General features: G+C 47.4%; 1 protein-coding gene across 1 annotated transcript in view; it reads left to right on the forward strand.

Moving 5' to 3' along the window:
• The first annotated feature begins 2,865 nt into the window (after positions 1-2,865).
• Positions 2,866-23,883, forward strand: part of rapgef1b (Rap guanine nucleotide exchange factor (GEF) 1b) — a 31,020-nt gene continuing 10,002 nt past the window's right edge. The window contains exons 1-9 of the mRNA XM_083670006.1: positions 2,866-3,075; positions 18,181-18,326; positions 18,909-19,087; positions 20,463-20,619; positions 20,824-20,915; positions 21,021-21,173; positions 22,510-22,624; positions 22,876-23,065; positions 23,314-23,838. Of these exons, the coding sequence (XP_083526132.1) occupies positions 3,048-3,075; positions 18,181-18,326; positions 18,909-19,087; positions 20,463-20,619; positions 20,824-20,915; positions 21,021-21,173; positions 22,510-22,624; positions 22,876-23,065; positions 23,314-23,838 (1,585 nt within the window). The 5' untranslated portion in view covers positions 2,866-3,047. The remainder of the gene's footprint in view (positions 3,076-18,180; positions 18,327-18,908; positions 19,088-20,462; positions 20,620-20,823; positions 20,916-21,020; positions 21,174-22,509; positions 22,625-22,875; positions 23,066-23,313; positions 23,839-23,883) is intronic.

Genomic DNA, 23,883 nt, shown 5'->3' on the forward strand with positions numbered 1-23,883 from the left:
TGTGGACACTAATGTGTGTGTCCTGTCCTATATGTGTCTAAAATGCTGTGTGAGTACTCTTTGCCTGCATGTTTATACAGTACTCTGGACATGTGTGTTCCTATAGAAAGTGTGTGTGTGTGTGTGTGTGTGTGTGTGTGTGTGTGTGTGTGTGTGTGTGTGTGTGTGTGTGTGTGTGTCTGTGTGTGTGTGTGTGTGTGTGTGTGTGTGTGTGTGTGAGTGGGTGGGTGGGTGGGTGCACAGGTGCACGTGTCCATAGCTCTCCTTGTCTGGTTCTCTTGACCTTGTCCATGTGTATCTGTGTATGTTTGTGTCAGTGATAGAGTGCTCTATTCTCATGCAGTATTGAATAGGTGATGACCTAGACATCTCGTCCTCTTTGCCCTCTGCTCTCCCTCCAATCTCCTGGCTCCACTGGCTGGGGTCAACACCCCTGGCAGTATGGGAGGCCGTCCGTCTTGATTCCTCACTGAAAAAAGCTTTTGAAAAATGCAGTGGATGGCATGTCATCGCAGAAGGTCCAAAGACAGAGGACTCCATTTGTTGTTGAGGTTTTTTTTCCCTTCAAATGAATTCAGTCGTCTAAGCCTCTCTGATCCCCTGTTCTCTCCTGGCTCTCAGATGTGAAGCAGACTGAGAGTCCTGATCGCTGACCAAGGTTAACGGAAGCCTAAACTGTGTTTGAGCTCTCCAGCACACGCCCACCACCACAGAGATCAAACACCCCTCTCTCTCTCTCTGTTCACTTTGACATCCCTTTGCTCTCAAACCGATTCACTTTTCCTCCCATGTTCCAGACTAATAAAACACCACATCTTCTCTGGTTCTGTATAAACCTGCTCCAGGCCAAACCAGCCCAGATCAAAAATAGTCCAGCTCCACTGGTCCTAATTCAGCCACATTTTATGGTTTGGCCCATGTGTCTGATTCAAAACCCTAACACATGCAAAGCATTATATCCAATGTCTCTTACTAGGATTTGTATTAGTGTGATCTGTTAGACTATATGAATTATTCAAAATGCTGCTAAAAAGTCACAAAATGTTCAGTACATTCTTACAAAATTACATTTGATTACATTACATTGCTTTTCTTTGGTGTTATAGTTTAATCAAATTGTACTTCCACTATAATATTATTGCTTTGATGGAATGGCAAATACTAATTCCAGTCCGATATTTTGCATAGCGGAGGCTCCCTCAATGGCTCATACACAACAAACACATCTTCGACAGCTCGTGAGCGCCGCTCTGTGGTAAATAGCTAAACGACAGTTACATTTTTGCCGTCCTTTATTTATTTATTTATGTTTGTATTTTTTTTTAACAAAGGTAGTGGTGTCAAAGTATAACCACTAGATGTCAGCAAGGAGTTATGCTACCAATAATAGTGACTAAGCAACACACAGGTTATCACTACATGGCCATGCTAGAAAGGACAACATTGGTTAAAACATACGATACAGTATACTTTTATTGCAACACAACCAAGTTTGTTGAAATTAACCCTCTTAGAAATATCTGAATTGTTACTACTAACCCCACTTTGTCTCTCTTCCAGATAAATCAAATGGGCAATTATCTGCACCCATAAAACACATGTTCTACTACACACTTACTTGTATGATGTACTCACATTGCTTTATAATAATTTAAATATCAAACAGAGAGTTAATTTATGTGTAATTAGTGAACAATTCTGTGTAGATGATATTACCTAATCAGTGACTGAATAATGCATGCACTGACAAAGGTATTTTGTATTTTGAGAACACCAAGGCACTTTAAAGACTGTCATCCTCTCAATGAGAAGAGCTCTCTCCTGCCCTGACAGGCCTGCTACTGCTGAGAGACTCATTGTTCCTAATAGTGTGTTTTTCCTCTGTGATTTCACAATAGCTCCAGGGAGTGCATTCCATATACACACGCGCACACATACACCAACTCCTGCATCGCACCCACCCACCCACACACACACATACACACCCACCCACCCACCCACACACACACACACACACACACACACACACACACACACACACACACACACACATACACACCCACCCACCCACACACCCACCCACCCACACACACACATACACCAACTCCTGCATCGCACCCACCCACCCACACACACACACACACACACACACACACACACACACACATACACACCCACACCCACACCTACACTCACACCCACACACACACATACACACCCACACACACACACACAGACTATAGCCCTAAGACATGCATTCTCTGCAGTTAGAGGGCCTGTGACATATAACAGACATGCACATGCATGCACGTCGCACACGCACACAAAGGTGCATCAAGCATATTTGTGCTGCAATGATGACATGAAGAAGATACTTATTGACATTAGGTTCACAGTAACTCTTATAGTATTTCAGAGAAAGCACAAGGTCCACCTCATTTGAAGCATGATAACCACATGATAACCCAGATCACTCATACAAGAAGGGAATGCAGATAGACCCTTGACTAGACTAAGACTTTCCATAATAACCACCAGGAGGCACTGTCACCAAGTCATTCAAGTTCAATAGATCAACAGCCAATATTACAACATATACGTTGATAATACTGTATAGAAAACAAGATACAAATGTATACAGATGGTAGAGTATTATAATTGTTGGTCACGTTGCTTGTGTTTTATCACCTCAACACTGAACGCTGCCACCCACCCTCGGGTGACACAGATTGACATAGCTAATTCCAGGCGCAAGGGGGCGCTGTTGTAGACGAGGAGGACCCACGGGTAGAGACAGTGCTTTTGGTCGCTTGCTCAGTGAAAATTGCTCGGAGATTGACTGAAACCAAATAGAGTACAGTTACACATCGTATCAAGCAGTTAATGTGTGCGGCACATACATATTGTGCCGTAACCACAGCGAAATCCTCACCCGGACACATGGGTACATCAAGAATGTTGGAATAATCGAGGCGAGGGTGACACACAGCGAGACGCGTTTATTGTTGAACTGCGAGTGAAATCACTGCTGCTGTGCTGGCTACGAAATGTCGGGGAAAATAGAAAGCAAGCAAGGTAAGCACAGCTCGGCTAGCCCGGCCTCATATCGCCGCTTCGCCTCGGGTACTGTGATCTCACACACATTGGGGATAGGTAGGCCTTGCTTGGGGTCTCATGCGTTCGGAGGGTCTTCAAATAAATCTCCGTCCTAACCAGGGTTTGGCTTTCTCCTCTAGCTAGCTAGCGTTACCAATTCGGGTGAAAGTTAGCTAATATTGCTGTTGTGTTTATGGAGATGAAGGCTAACGTAACGGGGCAGGCTAGCATTTTGCTTGACTTTGTCTATAGCTCTGCTTAAATCTCTTTATTCTGCTGTGCTAACATTAGCTATCTGAATGTTGGCCACACTAGCTCCGTTAAATTGTTTTAGTTTTTTGTTTTTTAGCTAGCTAGCAGTGTGTCGAGGTCGCTAAATCGGCTTGCTATGTTGGTAACATTTGCCACCCCCAGCTCGGTTTTACTGCTGGCACACAGACTTGTTGTCGGCTACTACTGCTGGACTGTCTAGCAGTGTTTTCAACCATAATAAAATCCGTGGCGTGTGGGATATCACAGCTGGCAAGCACATCTGACCAGCTATTTATCTAATTACCCAGAGCTATATCAATTGAACGCGACTGTCAAGCTTAACGGTTTGCTATTTAAGGTGTTAATTGCTAACCACCTAATTTGTTGAATTCAACCTAACGGTACCCAGACAGAAGAACGGCCTGGTGTCTTCTTCAAATTCTTGACTATTTCCATTGTGCACGTGGCATCTCTGGTTTGCAATGACATTTGTTGCAGCTTTTTCTTTTTGGACAGTTGTATTCAGAATATGCGATTTGGGTGCAATATTGCAGTGAACTTATGCAGACAGCGCCCATTGCAATCAAATTGGAAGGAAACAGAGGGTGGTCTGACACCACTTTGGGAAGGAAACTCTATCCCCGCTAGAATGAGTATCCCACCCCGCCAGCTGTCTCCTAGCTTCGCTTCTCGACCCTGTGCGGTGATGCCTGCAGTTTACTGTGCGGGCGAGTGTGTTGTCCATTGAGACAGTATTATAAACAGACGTCAAATTTTCCGATGGTGTGTGTGAGACGGAGAGAGAGTTTTGTTCAGTAATACAAATTCCCAAAGTACTGCACTGCAGGTACTAGTAAATAGCAGCTATTTTCAATCTCTCCTTTTTGTGTGAATGCTGGATGCTGCCTCCCTCTTGGGGCTTTCTGGCCGTGTTTACTGGGTCACCTGTTAGCCTGTCTCTGCTCTGTTCCGCATGTGCCCATCGATCCCAGATATGTCCCCCCAGGGCAGACACACTATGCTGGACGCCAGTCAGCTGGAAATAAGGTCTAAGCCGGGGCTCCATGGTAACAAGGCACACCGATAACAGAATAGCTGTATTTATAAATGTGTAGAGCTGGAGAAAAGCTTACCTTTCTTCCACAGAGAGTGAGAGGGGGTGAGGGGGGGGGGCGGCAACAGGAAAGAGAGTATTTTAAAGGAAGACTTTATATCGTGTGGGTGGTTTGAAGACACTACAGAGAGTAGGCCTTACTCTTAGCTGGACAAAGGGAGTTTCCAATTCCTTGACACACAGAACAATACTTGTCTGAAAAGCAGACAGTGAGAGAGACTAAGTGAAGCCTACGTGTGCAACCGTGACTGTATGCACGACTGACTGACTATCCGTTGGTGAGTGTCCGACAGACTCATCACTCGTGTTTGCACTGACGTCACTGGCTGCATCAACATGCTCCCTTATCACCATGGACACTGTGTCCTGCTGTCACTGGCTCACTGTCTCAGGGGAGAAACGTTGTCACCTGTTTTAAAAGTTGCCCCTGCCCTTGTCTGTTTAAGTCACTAGGATGTCACCTTAGAGGGCATCCAGAGGGCAGCTGTCCTGACTGCAACTCCCGTCCACACACACACACACACATACACATACACACACACACACACACACACACACCCCTCCATCACTGGGAGGGATCCAACAGTAACAAATGCTTTGCCTCTGGTGTCGCCCAAAAGCTAACAACAGCAGGAAGCCAATCTCACATCCTAATGTTTTCCTTCCACAGTGAGAAAATGAACTGGGAGGAGGAAGAATGAGTGTGTGTGTGTGTGAGTGTCTTACATAAGTCTGTGTGTCTGTGACATTATCTGTGAGTGATTGTGAGGCTTGTACCCTGTTTTGACACTGAATTAAAACTGATGGGGACGGGGGACGGGCTTTGAGTGTTTGAGGTGATATAAGAGGAATGGGGATCTGTGCGCTCCAAGCAGAGGAACTGTGTGTGTGTCGATCGCTTTTGAATTGTCCTACAGTAACACCTGAAAATGTTTGTTGCTGTGACAGTTCTTGCAGCTATATTTTTGCTTTTGTGAATATCTCATTTGAAGCAGCAATTTCTACCCTGTGGCGGTTTCAAAATAATTGGTAAAAAAGGAATCCTTCAAACAGTACACAATTCAGACACACAATTCAGACACATATTAATGTATTCCATGTTTGGTGCCTTGTTTGGTAAAGAAAATAACTTTTGACGATGACTTAAGAATTCTTTCTATAGCCCTGTTGTTATGGGGAGCACAATTTGTACATTGTGTGATCTTATTTTGGGGTGTTGAGCTCTAGGCGGGTTGGTTGATTTGGTCTCTGTGCGTGAGTGTGTTTTGTTTGATGCAGAGAGACACATGATCTGTGTGGGTGTGTCATTGTTAGTAATGGTGATTCTGTTGAAACACAGGTTTTATAATTAGACCTCTGACTTCTCTCTGACCGGACAGAGTCAATGTAGCAGCCGGCCACAGCGGAACTGATCCATCAGTTCCTTATTTTAGCCTCTCTGCCCCCGTGTGTGTGTGTGTGTGTGTGTGTGTGTGTGTGTGTGTGTGTGTGTGTGTGTGTGTGTGTGTGTGTGTGTGTGTGTGTGTGTGTGTGTGTGTGTGTGTGTGTGTGTGTGTGTGTGTGTGTGTGTGTGTGTGTGTGTGTGTACACACCCCTATTGTGTGTCAAGAGTTTCTGTGTGTGTACACCTTTGTGTGCTCCAAGAGTGGACTCTAAATTATTTGGATGGGCAGGTAGCAGCATAGTAGACATTGTAGAGTAAATCTAGTGTACTGCATAGGGTAGTGTTCTTACTTGGCTAGTAATGAGCATAATACACAATATATTATTGGTTGTGATTTCTCACTGCAGGGCTTGTTTGGTTTTGTAACATAAGCCCCGGATCAGGTTATGGGTCTTGGTTTGTGAAGCAATTTTGAGACTCAATGGCAACAAGTAGACCTAGCCTATGTTTTCTTCCCCTTAGAATGAGCGATTTGCAGTAACCATATAGGCCTAGATGAGCTGTAATTAGGTTTGTGTGTGTGTGTGTGTGTGTGTGTGTGTGTGACTGCATGTGTGTGACTGTGACTGTGACTGAGAGGGCGGAGACGGGCAATCGGCTGGTTTCTTGGTGGGAATGCATTCCCATCACAGGATCTCCATCTGGGAGAAGGATGGGAACCAGGGATTGGCCTCTGGATAAATGAATTCTGAACAGATGGAGGATAGTAATGCAGAGTGGAATATATTGCAGAGGGACAATCTCTCCCTGACAGAAGATTTTCATTGCTGGAGGGTTTTATAGTAGCTAATGACGACACTGTTGGGTTTTTGGCAACATGTGAAGAGCCATATAACAAAAACTCCAGGAGGTACAACCTAACTCCCTCGTCTCTTTGGGAGCCTTTTTAAACAAACTCAGTTGTTGTAGAGGGTTAGGGTTATCCATCTCTCATCCCTGCTCCACTAACATCCTAGTTCTCTGATACTGTCTCGTTTGATACAGGAGGGTGTTGTCCTCTGGAGCAGGTCTCTCAGGCCTAATTGATCTCCTCTCTGTACGTCACTGGTACTGACAGCTGTGGACTCACCCACCACCCTCCGATGACCCAACATGTTTACTGAAACACTGTGTGCTGCAACCTGCAAGAGAACGGATTACGAGACAGTGGCTTACAGTACAATTTCATAGACTCTTAAACCTCCCGTGATTCAACCCTTTGTCCAGTTCATCTTTGACGCTATTTTCGGAACCTTTCCTGTCATGTTTTGTAGTCTGAGTCAAGCGGCATCACGGGGAGACAGTGAGTGACTAACACTGGGCAGTGTACTGATGGCTGCGGGATAACCTGTCCTCAGTCTGCATGAAGTGCAACTATCAGTTACACTTCCAGCGGTGGGCTCACAGTAAACAGTTGTTGGGCACACGTTGGGCCAGAAGCCTTGGACCAGGAACAGTAACAGTTTGAGGACTCCGGACTCCTGGATGGGAAACCTAAGCTGGAGGAGCCTACCCTCCTCTGAGGATGCAGACTCCTCACTACACGGAGAACTAGGCTCAGATGAGGAACAAGGTAAACATAGACATTATTGCATCGTCAAGGATCCACACTGCTTAAAGGGGATAACGGCCTACTGTGCAGTTGGTTATTTCAGTTTCAACTTCTGCCGTCTTAGTTTCACATCTACGCACTTGAGAAAACAAACTCTGATCTCGGTGGGTATTGCAGCTAGGCCCTACATCTATTTCAGATGTTTGTGAAGCGGAGTGCTTTCTTCATTTGACAATTGACGGTTTGTTTCACAGTTTGCACAGTCGGTGTTTTCTCGTGCTGAATTCATATTGCATACATGCATTGTTCTTTTTTTCTTGAGGCAAACTGTGTCTCTCCTTTTTGTGTTTTTTTCTCAAAGACAGCTATTCAGAGCCTTCCCAGTTTAGAGCTTTTATGTAAAGAAAAATAGAAACGCTGGCAGAATGAAATGCAGGGGACATTCCTCCCTGGGCTTTTTGTGTAGTGTGGCTTTAGTGAAGGTGCTCATTTGCTGTGCAGAAGTCTAGGGTGGACCAGCGAGAGGAGGCGGCCAGCCACAGCCTTCCCAGACGGCCTGCCTCTGCTCTGCTCTCATCCACGTCTCACCGTTTGATCCATTTCAGCCCATCCACGTGTTGGTCTTCGTTCAAGTGACATTCAATCTCAGAAAATAATCAAAGTAGGAGACATCAGTTTATTACAGTCTGCTGCTACCGTACTGTCTGACATTGTCCCTATGGTGCTATATATCTGGCTGCGCCATGGTAGCTGTTGGCCACGTGTGGTGTTAGCAATGTGTGAGTTGCCAATCACAATGCCTTTAGTTAGTTGCCTCTTCCATGAGTAGGCTGTGGTGTGAACCAACATACCCTGTTGTGCTGCTCGCACGGAGAGGCTCCATAATTGAGGTGGTTGAATCCATCATTGTGTAATTACACAGCGCAGAGCGCCTTAATGCCTTGTTTTGAAAACACCATCCATGGTGTGCTAAGCCTAATGAATCTCTGCATTTAACCCAGCAGGTGGTAAAGAGCGTGTGTGCACTGTGTGTGTACTATTGTGTGTGTCTGTGTGGACCCTGCCCAGTTCAGTCACCTCAGCTGTGATGATGAAGCTAATTAGGGATCAGTAGAGTGAGTAATGGTGTCTGTGTCAGCCAGGCAGACTAGTGGGAGATCTAAAGCTACCAGCTACTTTAGCTAGGCGTCCTAGTAGCCACAGCTGAGCCGTACAGCAGTGGGGTGACCAGCTACAAACATAACAGCCTTGCAGCCTTCACAGTTAACTTGTAGATGCTCCCTGTAACCGTCTTTTCTCTGTTGGATTGGAGCATCCAGATGCTTTTAGGTTTTTTGCTGGGTAAATATGTCTACCTCTACATGCCTAACCCAAACAAAAACAGACTTGCAGGGCTTCATTTTCATCCACACAAGGAAACATTTTTGCACACACACACCCACTCTCTCTGTCTTGTTGTCCTGCAGCAGTGATTGTATGTTATATAGAGGGTGGGTGGGTGGGTGGGTGTGTGTGTGTGTGTGTATTATGTTTCTGTTGCCTCAGCAGAGCAGAGTGAGCAGAAATAGCGGCTGAGAGGATGAGATGGGGCGTGTGGAAATCTTAGGGCTGGTGGAATGTGGAGCTCCAGACCTCTGGTGGATGGGTTCTGTGTTTAGGCATGTCAGGGGGGTGTGTGTGTGTGTGTGTGTGTTTCTGAGGGCCTGGGCGAGGCATAGCAATGTTCAGGGGATGTTTCTCCTGTCTGTGGCAGCTGAGTATGTCTCACAACCATTTCCTAGTTGAAATGAGAGCGAGGGGGAAGTAGATGTGGCCTAAGAACCTGTCATGGCTGTTGTCATGGCAATCACTGAGCAGTGTATGAACTGCATTTGCCCTCATCACTGAATCCCTCAGACATTTCAGCATCACACACACACACACACACACTCCATCCATCCATCCCATCAGCCTTCCAGGCAGAGCATGGGCTTTCTCCTTGAGTAGGTCTGGCTGGGCTTGGCGTGACCCACTTCCTCCTGGACGCTCCAACTCTGCTCTCATCCTGGCACAGCCGTCTGTTGGAGGCCAGACTGAGGCAGGGACCTCGCCTGCGAGTCCTGCCCACCAGAGCCCCTCCCACCAGGGGAGAAATCCCTGCTGATGCCCTAGTCTCTATGGTCCTCTCCATCACTAATTTCTCCTCAGCACTGACGAGGTCAGTTGAATAGACAGAGGAGGATTGTATGGAGAGGGTAGTACTCATCTCGGTGCTGAAGGCCATTTACTCTGCTGAACGCCAGTGCTTGCTACCAGCTGTAGTGCTGAAGTGATTGCTGCTTCAGGGGCTTTTTGTGCTCTGAGTGTCACTCAATCAGAAGAGCTTTACAGTGGCTGAATGCCTCTCACTCTGTGTTTACCACCCAACAACACAGTAAATCACTGTGGTGATATTCTGGATTCATCTCCATGGATCAGATGCTACTGTAGCTCTCTGCTCTGAGCTGGCTGATGTTAGAGATACTGACAGTATTTATTTATAGCGTTTTGTGGTTCTTTTTATCCAGCCTATTTGTTTCACCTTACGTGACCTGCTGCCAACCTTTCTGAGCATTCTGCTGAAACACAGGGCTGGCATCCAAAATGCAATGCTGAAAACTGCACCAAACTACAGAACACAGAAGGTCACTTGAAGGAGTGTGTGTGTGTGTGTGTTTGTGTTTTTGTGTGTGTGTGTGTGTGTCTGCGCGCACTGTCAGCCTGGCAGACCTAGGTGAGTCAGCGTGTTGTGAAGCAGTGGACTCTGGGCTGTGAGGGCGGGGCAGTGAGGATTGGACAGGCTCAGGGGAAGGGGACAGGAAATGGTGGCACTGACCTGCTGGCGTCAGGGGGGAAGGAACAGGAGGGGTCCCCAGCGCGAGGGGCAGCAGACGGGATCCAAACCCCCCCATCCTCCTCCTCATCTGCAAGGCCAGCCCTCCAACAGAGAGTTGTAAACATGACCAAAGTGAAGGCCATGAGACAATGTCAGGTACTTTGAAGTGTAACTGTAATCAGTCAGTCAGAATACAGATGAAACATTTGCTCTTTCCCAGGACAGTCTGAACTCAGCTAGGCTAGGAGACGATTGATTTGAATGTGTTACCTGCCTATTTTGTCTTGGTTGTGTTTCCAGGCTAAAACACCTGTGTTGGCTGGTGGACCCTCCTGATAGACGGGTTGATTAAATGCACCAAACCAGTGGGTTGGTTAAATGCCCAGTGTGGGTTAAATGCCCAGTGTGGGTTAAATGCCCAGTGTGGGTTAAATGCCCAGCGGTGGTGTTGTTTTGACTGTATGTTTTGGACCCAGTGACCTTGGCCATGCGGAATCCCCCCGTGGGACAAAGACACTGTCACTGCTCTATAAACCAATGGAACAATCGTGGTGGTGTGTTATTGGGATTTGACATACAGTGGTATTCTAAAGCTGTGTAGCTGGACATGGACTACTGTACATGTGCAGAAAAGCACATGAAGTCAAAATCTGTTTAGTTCTGTATAAGGTGCTCTTGCTATCATACTGTAGCCTAGCTAGCCTCATTATCACCTCTGTTGACAGTTGCATGTTTAGTTACTTTACTCAGGTCAGCTGTGTGTGACATACCAGACCCCGATGGTTTTGTGGACTAATGTCTTTGTGTGAGGGGGAGTTCAAGAGGGGGAATTAGCAGATTTGGGTCGCATGCCTCAACGCTAAAAAGCTCTTTGCAAAGAGCTCACGTGCCATTGAATGGAAGTTTTTGTTCATTCTTATGTCCTTTTTTGTTGTCATCATTGTTGTTCAAACTGGGGCCTGTGGCATCCTCTCAGCGGCATTGTTCGGTAGATGAAGTCTAGAGAGGGTCTGTGTGTGTGTGTGTGTGTGTGTGTGTTTGTGTTTGTATGCGACAACTGAATGACCCAGCCGCCAGGCATCCCCCCCCTCCGCGAACCACATACTACCCCACTGAGCTGGTGTGCCAATTGCTCCCATTAACTAGCCCCCCATGTCGATGGTGAGACCTCGACCCAGATTTGATCCATAAAGAGCTGCGGGATCCAATGAATGGAAAAAGGGTGGTTGAATCCTCTCAACCTCGATAAAATCACTACTACTACAGCATTCAACCAAACTGAAAGATCTCTCTATAAAAAATAAAAATAAACGTTTTGGAACATAGATTTCAGATGAGCACACTGTACTTTGGGAGTTCGTTGGAAAGAGCAAGTGATGTTAAACAATTGGGCTCCAGAGTTACAGCTTCTCCATGGACTAGAAATAGTTGGCGCTTGACACAGATAGTCTGTTATTTTTCCAGGCTTTTGCATATGGATTGGCTTTTGGCCCAGGAGGCATGCTGGTTGAATATGCTGGATAGGCTATATAGGACAGGGCTTTAGTAGCGCTAAGCTATTCTCTTTGATGCAGCCAGTGTGTGAGAGGAGAGCTGCATAGATTTCAAGTGTTTTGTGGTATTTCTTTCTCTCCTCTGGGCCCTCATAGTGTAGTAGCATGTTTTAGCACCAGCCCTAACACTGCTTTTGCCTAGCACCACTCACCCATATAATCAACATACCATTAGCAAGAAACGACACTCCCCAGGGCGGGTGGGCAGGCAGGGAGGGAGGCAGGGAGGAAGGGAGGGAGAGAGTGATGGAGACTTTTGTTGGCTTCATACTTAGCTGAACAGAGGATGCATTGAGGCAAGACTGTGTTCAATGTTTATGTGTACAATACACAAACCTAACCCACCCCTTTTCCTTACCACCTCTTTCACTGCTGCTGGCCTAGTTTAGACACAGAGTGGCTCCTCTATGGAATGAGATGTGCAGCATCATCTTTGTAATCCCCTCTCGATGTTCACCATGGTGTTTGTGATGCCTGAACAGGGTCATTGTTGACCTGATGTAGTGTTGTGTCTTTAACTCACTAACTGCCAAAGAATTCCGGAACACTCTCCACCTAGAGTAGCAAGTGTTTTATGTAGGTATTTTTGTGCAACTTTATTCACCCCTTGGCACTGAATGAGTTGGTTTACTGGAGGCCTGCATGTAGTCTGGCCTTGGTTCCACAGAAACCTGTGTGTGGGTTTTTATGTTCTACCTCCAGTCATTATCCCCTCTCAGTGGTTCTGATTTCCTGTTTATATTACAGGTTTGCGTCACCGATGGCTGCATGCCACATCATTGCCAATGACGGCTTGAAAGATGATTTAACCTTCTTTAGCAAATGAAGAGATCTTGACTCTTATAAGTGACGGTGAATAACTTACAGAGCAGGATTTCCCCCCATGCCGGTGATCTTTATCATCAGGCTGTCCCACTGTGTCTCAGTATGACTGTCTCCTCCAATCCTGTGGGCGTCTGAAGTCGAGTGTTTTTGTTATTGTTGTAGGTGACGCTTATATGAGGATGTCTAGCCACTTAATCAAAGGTGTTTAACTGACTGAGTTTTAGGTGTATAAAATCAAAATAAGCCCACTTGACAATGTTTTATGGAAGACATTTCCATCACTGCTACTGAAGATCATAGGCCCGCCCCCCCCCCCCCCCCCCCTCCCCACACACACACACACACACACACACACACGTCCATTGTAATAGTATAGATGGAGCACTTGCTGTGTAATATGGATCCCTGATATGGATTTAACTCCTCTCACCACGCTCTGTTAGCCATAGTTCACTCATGCCATACACACACCAGCAGTACGTTGATGTTTCCTCCTTGTCAATGACCCATGGCAGATGGGGCTGCACTTGCTGACTGTGTATGTCACAAGCAATGAGTGGGGGGGGGGGGGGGATGGATGACATGAGAGAGAAACATGCCTAAAGCTGCGTCTTTTCTTTAGCCCAGTAGTTCAGAGGGATTAGGGGGATAAGACAGGGAGTTGATGTATGGTGTACAGTAGTCGCCAGTCAGTGATAAGTGGATTGAGGGGTGGTCACTTTCTCAGGGTGTGGGTGCTTGCGAAGGGTGTGTGCTTGGAAGTCACTGTGCTCCTTTAACACAATCTCACTTCCCGTCTGCTCCAGTGGGCCTTTCCTGTGCCTCATTGTTCTGGAGTGTGGTCCGAGCACCAGGAAAACCAGAAACGCCACCACTGGACCCACTCCTCCTCCACTTGTTACAGCCGGGCCAATATGAGGCTACACATCCCAACAATGGAGAGCATAAATAATTCACTCAGCACTTAACTATTTCCTGTTTTGTCATCACTCTTCTCACATGTACACTACAGTGTAGGCCTTGCATTCCTTTCTAACGGGTCTAACAGGAGATGAGATGCATGCTTCGGTTACCTCTCTCTTTGGTGACCCCTGGTCTTTGTGTGAGGGGGAGTTCAAGAGGGGGAATTAGCAGATTTTGGGTCGCAGCCTCAACGCGAAAAAAGCTCTTTGCAAGAGCTCACGTGCCATTGAATGAACGTTTTTGTTCATTCTGATGTCCTTTTTTGTCATTATCATTGTTGCATGCAACCAGGTGTCTGTGGTTTTTGTTTTGTGGTCGACAGACAGCTGAGCTGTTGGTAAGTAGACACGTCTCCAGCCCCTATTCAGAGAGATGCGTCACGGCAGTATTTCTGTCAAGTCTTAGATATAATGAGCAATGTAGCCTACTAGCCTAATTCAGTGTGTCATTGAGTTTAGGCCCATATGAAACGGTACGCTCATGAAGAAGCAGTAGCCTGTGTCTTCATCCATTTATAACACTGGTGTGTGTGTGTGTGTGTGTGAGGCATGGTTATGGTAATAGTTTTCTCCGCGCTCTCTTAACTGTACACCTCGGGCGGATTATTTTCAGAAGACTCTCTCACTCTGTGTGCGTTTCACATCTGAGCTATAACGGCAACAGCTGATTTATTTCAGGCTTTTGGTGTGTGTGTGTGTGTGTGTTAGAGTAAGGATTAGTAGTGTCTTTAGGGATGCAAGCCACTTCTGAAGCTGTTCTTAATGTGATTCTCTTATCTTCGCTTTTTAATTATGCATTTTTTAACAGCATTTTCTTGCAGTTTAATATGCGTGCACACACACACACACACACACACCAGCCTCCCACCTGTAACTCCATACAGGGACTCAGAGTAAAGGGAAGTGATTGCTAACTCTAGATAGTCCATTCATTCTCCATGCATCATGTCTGCTAATTGGAAATGGTTTGAGTGCTGCATTGTTAAAGGGAGCCTCCACCCCAAAAACCTTGGTTGAAGTTGATCAGCCCAGAAAGTTTTTAGCTACATATTTTGCTTCCTTTGATACTGAGTAGTCATATTATGAAGTAGGGACCAATTTGTTCTGGAAATACATTCAAAACATAATGCAGACACTCCAAACCAACTAATATTATGACAGATGCCCCTCTGAAGACAAATGCAAACGTCTATTACATTAAAGTGACTTTTCAGAAAAAGAAAAGACAAACGTCTTCAGAGAGGGATTCTATCATAATATGAGCTGGATTGTCTGCACATATTTCCAGAATGAATGGGCCCTTATGGCCCATAATATTACAATATTAGTATCTTCTCAGTATCTAAGGAAGAAGCAAAATATGTATCTAAAAACTACAACCAAGGTCAAGGCCAAACCAGGAAAAACATGTTTTTTGGGTGGAGCATCCCTTTAAGCGACTGTTTGATTCTCTTTTTATCATCCCCCCCATACCCCTGCTGTAAGCTGCTTTTCTCTCTCTCTCTCTCTCTCTCTCTCTCTCTCTCTCTCTCTCTCACTCACTCTACACCCTCTATTCTTTGAACTCTTCCATTACTCAACAGCTGGCTTTGGGACCCCTGTGACTCCTGCTGTCATCATTTCACAGCCTCTACAAGTACACACACACACACACACACACACACACACACACACACACACACTTTCATTGAGCATTACCTTCCTTGCTTGGTGGTTCTGTGAGTGAGCAGCTGCAAGTAACCCAAAACACAGTGCCTTTAGAACCCTATCCCTTTCCCCTCCCCTCCCCTCCTCTCCCAGCCTCCCCATAGTGAGGACGGGCAGATGGGGGGGCAGCTGCTGTGTGGAAATCACACCTACTGTATAGTGAAGATGAGCCAGGTCAGTTTGTTCGCTAACTCACACACACAAGTGTGTGTGTGTGTGTGTGTGTGTGTGTGTGTGTGAGGTGGAGTTGACAGGCTCCTAGATACACTCTTGTAGTGAGGGTATTGCTGTAAGGGGAATCTCTATGCAGTGTTGCTTTTGATAGATGTTTGTAGTAAATACCTCCCAGGCCTTGCATAGCAATTAAGCCTCAAATAGTCCTAATGGATGTATTTTCTCTCTCATTGGAAAGAGCGGTATCCACTTGCCTCTGTCATTAACAGGTTTCACTGAAAGGAGAGACATACACACACTGCATAGTGCACTTAATGCACACACACACACACACACACACTGGTCTAGTATAGAGGTGATAGAACACTGTTGCCTGTAGTAGACTCGGCTAATTTCTAGAAATGTGCTCCCACTCTGTGACCTCACTTAACCACTGCTTGACTCGTCTCATAGTCGGAAATACCGACAGTGACATCATAGACGCAGTCATACCCCCCCCCCCCCCCTTTCCTTCTGTCCTCTCCCCGTCTATGTGCCTCTATCCACCCCCCTCTCTTTCCTTCTCTCCTCTCCCAGTCTATGTGCCTCTTCCCCCCCTTTCCTTCTGTCCTCTCCCAGTCTATGTGCGTCTATCCACCCCCCCCCCCCCCCCCTCACGATGATGTAGTTTCCTGGCCTGACTTCCACAGAACTCTGGAGTGAGTGAAGCTTCCGTTCTCTGAAAGCAGAGAGGACAGAGCATATGGGCAGTTCTGTGTAAAAGGACCCATGAGGACCGAAATGTGAAATTCATCAGAGCATATCAAATTGGGTGTCAAACGAAAGCTGAGAGTCTTTATTTTTGGGAAACAAAGTCAGAAGTACATTTCTCAACCATCTTGCATCATAAGGATAAGCACTATAAGAATAGGGGGTGTGTGTTGATGAACGAGAGCCTGCAGTATTGATCATCGGGTGACTCAGTGCTGTATGTTTCATAAGCAGGGACAGTGAAATACGGGCCAGTGACGTGTGCCCTGTGCCTCTCCCACTCTGCTGACTGAGTGATGGGGTGTTAGGGCCGGGAAGTTAGCCAGGTTCCATCCCCTGGTTAGAGTACATGTAGGCTGCACGTTCCTCAGGACATATGTTCTATGGATTGTGTGGAGGAACACCTTGAGTCCCAGACTATTGATCCAGCCAGTAACTGGAACAGCCGGGCGTGTGCCGTGCGTGCGTTATCCTGTCCCTTAGGGTCTGTGCTACGTCTAGACAGGCTTTCTCTCTCCACTTCGCTGCTGGTGTCACGAAGAGACCTAGAACAGTACAGACGCTATTTTTAAACCCAACAGAGTGAGAACACTATCTATCTATCCTATCTATCTATCTATCCATCTATCCATCCATCTCATTTGGTCAAGAAGCGTCTTTTGAATGGAATAAATAAACATGGAATTTGGAGTAGAGATTAATAATGCAAAATTGTCCTCCTCTCATGCAGAGTGTTGCATCATTAACTTCAATTCCAATGCTCTGTGAATCCTCTCACTTCAAATAGACAAATAATTCAATATGTTTTTGTATGAGTGATTCAGACTTGATCGGATCGGTGTCTGGGGCTTGTCAGTGTCTGGGGCTTGTCATGTTGAGGTGAAAGGCCATACAGGGGTTACCCAGGTCATCAGTAGCTGACTGGTTGTGGCTGGATCTGCTGTAGGCCATGACTAACTCATTCCTACTAGGCTAATGACATGAAGGAGTACCAAGGGTTCATACTGAATGTGTCATAATTACAACACAAAGCACCAATAACTGGATGATACACAGTCTTTGGCTGCCTCGGAGCCCTGGGCTGGCCATGGGAATGAGGGAAGAGGAGGGATGGCGAAAGGTGGAGAGAGAGAGAGAAGAGGGGAAGGTGAGAGACACTGGTGCAGTATAGGCTATGTTGTTTTTCTGGTGTCCTGTTCACAGTCCTCCCTGTGTTTTGCGCTGATGGTGGTGAAATGCCAAAGCCTGCTGTCTGTCACCTCATGTAGCCGATGTAGGGGAGATTACAGCAGATAGAAGTGCAGTTTTGTCCCTGATAAAGCCTGTCTTTCGCGCTGGCTGACAGTGCTGTTTAGTGTTTATCTCCTGGCTCTGTGCAGAGCGCAGAGAGGGAATTCTCCCGGGATGAGGGAAGCTCTCCCACATCTCTTCACAACACTCCAACAGCGGCCCGAGGAAATTCAGCTAAATTACTCTGCTATTATGAAACTGTTCGCAATTATGCAGCATAAAACGATTTCCATCTCTCCAATAACCAGGCTATTCTCCAAGGACAGGCTCACACCCTGTGCGTGTGTGCGTGCGCGTGCGTGTGCGTGCGTCACAGATAGGACAGGAACCTGGCTGCACCAGCCAGCCGTGTTATCAGGGGGAAGTGGATGGACAGTGGAAATGTGACCATGATATGGCAGATAAAATCCCTGTTGTACCCTCAGCTGAACAGAGAATGATACCAGCTCTGGTAGAACTGCTAGACCAAACACTGCTACAGTGGTGCCATTTGGTTCGGTTATTATTGGCAGGCACCCACCCACTGTCGATCTACCTCTACCTCCTATCCTATACTACGTCCTCTCTCATTTCTCCCCCATTCCTCTTACCTGATAGCTTATCTCCCTCTCTCCTCTCTCGTCCCCAGACTCGCAGCGCTCCCACCTCTCCTCCTTCACCATGAAGTTGATGGACAAGTTCCACTCCCCCAAGATCAAGAGAACGCCGTCCAAGAAGGGCAAGCAGCTGCAGCAGGAGCCAGCGGTCAAGAGTGCAGAGAAACCCATCAACAAGGTGTGTACGTGAGTGTGTCGTGGGAAACCCAGCTCTCCCACCAATTCCATGCTCTTGTTTACCTGTTTGTGTGTGTTTTGTTTCCCGTCTACTACTTTGGTATTCTTCTGCTCCATTGTCTATGTGTGTGTGTGTGTGTGTGTGTGTGTGTGTGAGTGTGAGTGTTTCCCGTGGGTTCTCAGTGGTGAGTGTGCTGGCTGGCCTACAGGTGCCAGGACCCACACAGGCATGAATGGAGCTCACCGTTTCCTCAATGAACTCTGCTCACTCTCAAGGCTTTCAGGATAATGAGTTTATTTCTCCAACAGGCCTCGGTTGTGAAACACTCTAGAATTTAATATCAGATAAAGCATGTTGTGCACAGAGACGGCTTTATTCCAGAGATGATTCACTAGATAGATTGTTGGATCTTGGTGCTTTCAACACCAGAGTTGTAGCTTTTACTTCTGCATTGGCCACAAATACTGACCGTGTTACCCCAATGACACTATAAACAGAAGTGTGTTCTCACCATAGTATTACTTTATATGGCCTATTTCCTGCAGCCTAGTAAGCTGACTGTTTTCTCGTTCTGTTGTGTAGAAGGTGAGCCGTCTGGAGGAGCAGGAGAAAGAGGTGGTCAGTGCCCTGCGCTACTTCAAGACCATCGTGGACAAGATGGTGGTAGAGAAGAAGGTGTTGGAGATGCTGCCAGGCTCAGCCAGCAAAGTCCTGGAGGCCATCTTACCTCTGGTCCAGGTTGAGGCCAGGATACAGCACAGGTGAGTCAGTCAGATGATGGGTCCCGCCTCAGGCTACCTGATGATGCACATGATTGACGTGTCCTGTTGGAAAGTTGTCTTGGAAGGAAGTTGCAACAGCTTAATCTATACTTGACATCCTAGTCAGACTGCATCGCCCCAGGCAACCTGGAGTCGACATCTAGATAGCTCCGGTATTTCATAGCATGTTCAGTTGACGTTATTGTGGCTTTATATGGAGAAGAGGGATTTGAGAAACAGAGATGTTGAGTAAAGCACACCGGTTTACAACTGAATAGAAACAACTGAAATACAGAATAGACAGGTTATGTTTCCTCAATTCTCTACCAAACTGTCTGTGACGCCGCCCTTCTCTGTGAGCCCTGTACGAGTTCTCTTCTGGAACAAATAAGTTAATGTCATAACTTCTGTCCCATCAGTCAGTGTTAGGGGATAACGGGTGACAGATTTTGTATCTCAGCCCTGTTTTTACTGCTGGCTGATGGATGGTGGTTAGAGTCCAGGAGTCATCAATCTCTAAGGGCTAACCTCAGCCTCTTTGAGTCAAACTCCACCAGACCCCGACTTTAGCCTCAGGCCACCCATACCTAAGATCTCAGCCAGAACTGAAATTCCCACCAATAAACCTCTTCTTGTAACCTACCAGTCCCACCTCACACCCAAGCCTCAGGTCCTATAGCTCTACTCTTGCTTGTTCCAGGCTCTAGTGGTCAAGTCATGGCTGAGTCCTCTGCTTTGCACTCTCCTCCTAGGTAGCCGGCCCCCATGCTCTCAGCTCATTCAAGGATCCAACCCCAAACCCCAGCCCCATTCCTCGTCCACAACCCCCAGCCCCTAGCCTCTAACCCCTAGCCCAGTCGTAGCCTGTAGAGACAACGGTGGGATATTCCAGCTCTGTGAGTCAGCCACAGCGTGCTGGGACTGGCCTGAACCACCACACCCTAGTGTTTCATAAAGGTCCATTCAGGAGAGGCAGCGCCACACCTCCCAGAACAGACACACATTCTCCAGTTAACACCAGCACAAACACCCCCCTCCCTCAACTTCCGCAACAATTCCCCCCCCCCCCCCCCCCCCCCAAGAGGGAACATTTTGTTTTTGAAGGCCTGACTGTGGATATGGCTATGTGGATATGTCTGTCTTTAACTGTGTTCTCACTCTGATGACCCTGTCACCTTTACAATCCCCCCCACCCCTTCTCCCTTTCTCTATTTCTTTTTACACTCATCGGTTCCCTCCTTACCTCTTTTCTACCTCACTGCATCCCTGTCAACCCCCCCCCCCCCACACACACACACACACACCCCCGTCCCCCACTCCTCTTTATCTACTTTTCCTCTCTTTCTAACTCTCTCTCTCTCCCCCTCCCCCTCAGTTCGGCAGTGTCCTCCTGTCACAACCGTGTGTACCAGAGTCTGGCCAACCTCATCCGCTGGTCCGACCAGGTCATGCTGGATGGCATCGACCTGGAAGACAAGGAGAATGTGGTCGCAGTCACCACGGTTATCAAAGCTGTACTAGATGGAGTGAAGGTGAGGGGTGGAAAAATCACACAGCTGCATACAAATCTCTGTGACCTCTGAACTATGTGAGCTATCCCACCAAGCCCCTAACCCTGACCCACTGTGCAGAAAGGCTTCAAATGCCTTGTCACTTGTTTTCTCTCATTTAGCTTATGTCTATTCCATGGTGTTTGGTGGTTAACGTATTGACCTCAGATTGTATGTTTCTCACAGGAACTGGTGAAACTCACCATAGAGAAACAGGAGCAGCCCTCACCCACGACCCCCAACAAACCACCACCACCACCTGTCACTGCACCAGAGAGGTTAGAGCACCCTCAAAATCTCCCCTGTCTTTCTCCATTTGCTATCTCTTTCACACACACACCACACGTACACAACATACTCATGCCCTTGTATTTTGTCCACAGCACATCAGAGATGCCGCTCACGGAACGAGAGAAGGAAATTCTGAGTAAGACCGCACCCACAGTCCCGCCCACAGAGGTTGTGGCAGACGTGACAGAGGAGGATGTGGCCCCTCCCAAGCCCCCCCTCCCGGGACTGAAGATGGCTGAGCTCAGGTGAGTGAGACTGGGGGACTTTGGAGAGACATGTATGATCCTTGTGTGATTACTGATCCAGTGGTATTCTATCTTAGTGTGGGCTACTCACATTCCTGTTTCTTAACCTCATGGTGGGGTTTTAACCTAAGTTATCAGTGGAAAGGGAAGTCCCCCTGCCACAGTTCTAAAAAGTAACCGGACATTTCCTACTGTCTCGACTGTCTGTGGTCAAAAAAAGCAGAAGTGGTCCTTCCAACCGCATGGTCTTGTGTTTGACTGTCTTTATGGTCTCGTTCCCAGAGAACTTCTTGAAATGTTCTGACGTGTTTTATAAAATAATGCGAAAGAGGAACAAAAAAAGGTGAAGATGAAACTGCTGTGTTAGCATGGGCGGTCATTGATAGAGAATATGGGGGGAAGGGCGAATACACTAATATGAGTACGTTTGAGACTGTGAATCACTGTGTGGGTGGCAGAAGTTGGGGAAGATTTCTGATCATATTTTTGTCGAGTGTCTTTCTCTGGTTTTAAAGTTGAGATTCTTATCGAGGAAGCTCTGCAGAACTAGTCAGTCACCCTGAAAGCCTTGACTCTACTAGAGTTTTGGTGTCTGACACACTTTGGTTGTCTGCTGTCCTCTCTTTCTGTCTCTCTCCTCCACCTCCTCTCTCTTCGTCTGTCTTCCTTTCTCTCCTTGTCTCTCTCTCTCTTTCTCTCACACACTCACTCTCCATCTTCTTTATCTGTGGTTTTCACTCCTCTCTTCATGTTTTCTGGGAACAGAGCACAGTTGAACAATGACAAATCTGCCACTGGCCAAAGGAGATCCACACTGAAGGAGAAGTATGTTAGCCAATAGGATCATCCCTCTGCATTATGACATCCCGTCTTGATACCTCCCCCGGTCCCGTCCCAACAGCTTCTTGATTGGAGGAGTGCTGTGTCCTGCATGATTGTGTCCCAAAGTTTGTGCCTTTGCATCGTGGCGCACACAGAAGCACTCATCCAATCAGAAGAGACCCAAGTGCATGAGTGTGCGTGACTGACCAATGAGTGTCCTCGCTGACCCCCAGTCGTTTTACCCTTGTGATTTTCGATTTCATTCTCTTTCATCTGGTATTGACTTGTGATTTGGTAACCTGGAAAAGCCCCAGTGACCAGGCATTCCAGAGATGATCGAAAATCGAGACAAGCACGGAATGTTGCTATTACAGAAACAGGCTTGTCATCACACTAGTGTGTGTGTGTGTGTGTGTGTGTGTGTGTGTGTGTGTGTGTGTGTGCGCGCACGCGCGCGCACCCCTCATTCTTGAACATCAACATTCTCACGCATAGCTCTCTCTCCCAACTGCAGCCCTGCTCCAGCCCTGCCCCCTAAGAAGCGCCAGTCAGCCCCTTCGCCCACCCGGGTGGCAGTTGTCGCCCCCATGAGCCGTGGCTCCAGCTTACCCTGCAGTGTTCACAAACAGGTACGAGTATCAGACCAGAGTAGACCGTATCAGACTAGCCCAGACCAGACCACAATAGACCATAGACTAGAGTATATAGTATATAGAATCAGATTATATTAAGTCAATGCAAGACCAGACCATACCAAAATAGATAAATGCAAACTAGACTTGGGCCTAACTGAACCAGCCCTTATCAGATCAGAGTGGTGTAAAGATCTTAATTTCCCGAAACTGTGTGTGCGTGTGCGTGTGCGTGTGTACCTGCACAGCAGCAGCAGGAGTACGAGCAGGAGTTCCTGCAGAGGCGTTTCTCAGGGGGCAGTCAGTCGTACGGGGGTGATTCGCCGCGCCTTTCTCCCTGCAGCAGCATGGGCAAACTCAGCAAGTCTGATGAGCAGCTGTCCTCCATGGAGCAGGACAGTGGTCAGTGTTCCCGCAACACCAGCTGTGAGACGCTGGGTAGGGACATACACACACCTGTATACACACACACCTCTAAAGTAGGCACACACTCAAACGGATTATACTAAGTCATTCTCTATTGTTCAGAGTTCACACAGAAATGGATAAATATACACACACACACACAAACACCCATTTTGCCCCTTGAACTTGTTAACACTTATTATTTGATTGTCAACACTTATTTCTGAACTCTCTCTCTCTCTCTTTCCCTCTTTCTTCTGTCTCTCTCCTCTTCTGCTCAGATAACACAGAGAGCTATGACCCAGACTATGACTTCCTACATCAGGACCTCTCCATAGGGGACCACCTTCTCCCAGCCCCTGTAGGGGGTTGCCTGAGCCCCCTGCCAGAGTCCCACAGTGAGTCCTCCTCCCCTGTCCCGGGCCAGCTGCCCTCCCACCCCCGCTTCAGTGCCCCTGTCCCCCAGAACCCCCCTGAGTACTGGAGCCCCCAGCCAGGACATGTTAACCCGTTGCACCCGTCCCGCATCAGCGCGCCCCCTGCCCTGCCCCAGAAGAAGAGACGCAGTGCCCAGGTCTCCCCCTTCCCAGACGGGAGCGGGTCGCGGGTGTTTTACGAGCGCTTCCCCTCCCAGTACGACAACCTGTCAGAGGAGGAGCTGCACCCCACGCCGCCCTTCCCCCTCTTCACCCCCATCTCGCCCATGCCCCAAACCAACGGGGGGGTGTTCGTGTCCCAGTACATGGCCAGTGAGAATGACTTCCCCTCCAGCCCGCCACCGCTGCCCGAGAAGAAAAGCAAACACAGTGAGTTTAGAGAGAGAGATGGAAGCAGGACGGGACGGAAGGGAG

This window comes from Argentina silus, assembly GCF_951799395.1.
Source record: "Argentina silus genome assembly, chromosome: 5".
NCBI lineage: Eukaryota > Metazoa > Chordata > Actinopteri > Argentiniformes > Argentinidae > Argentina > Argentina silus.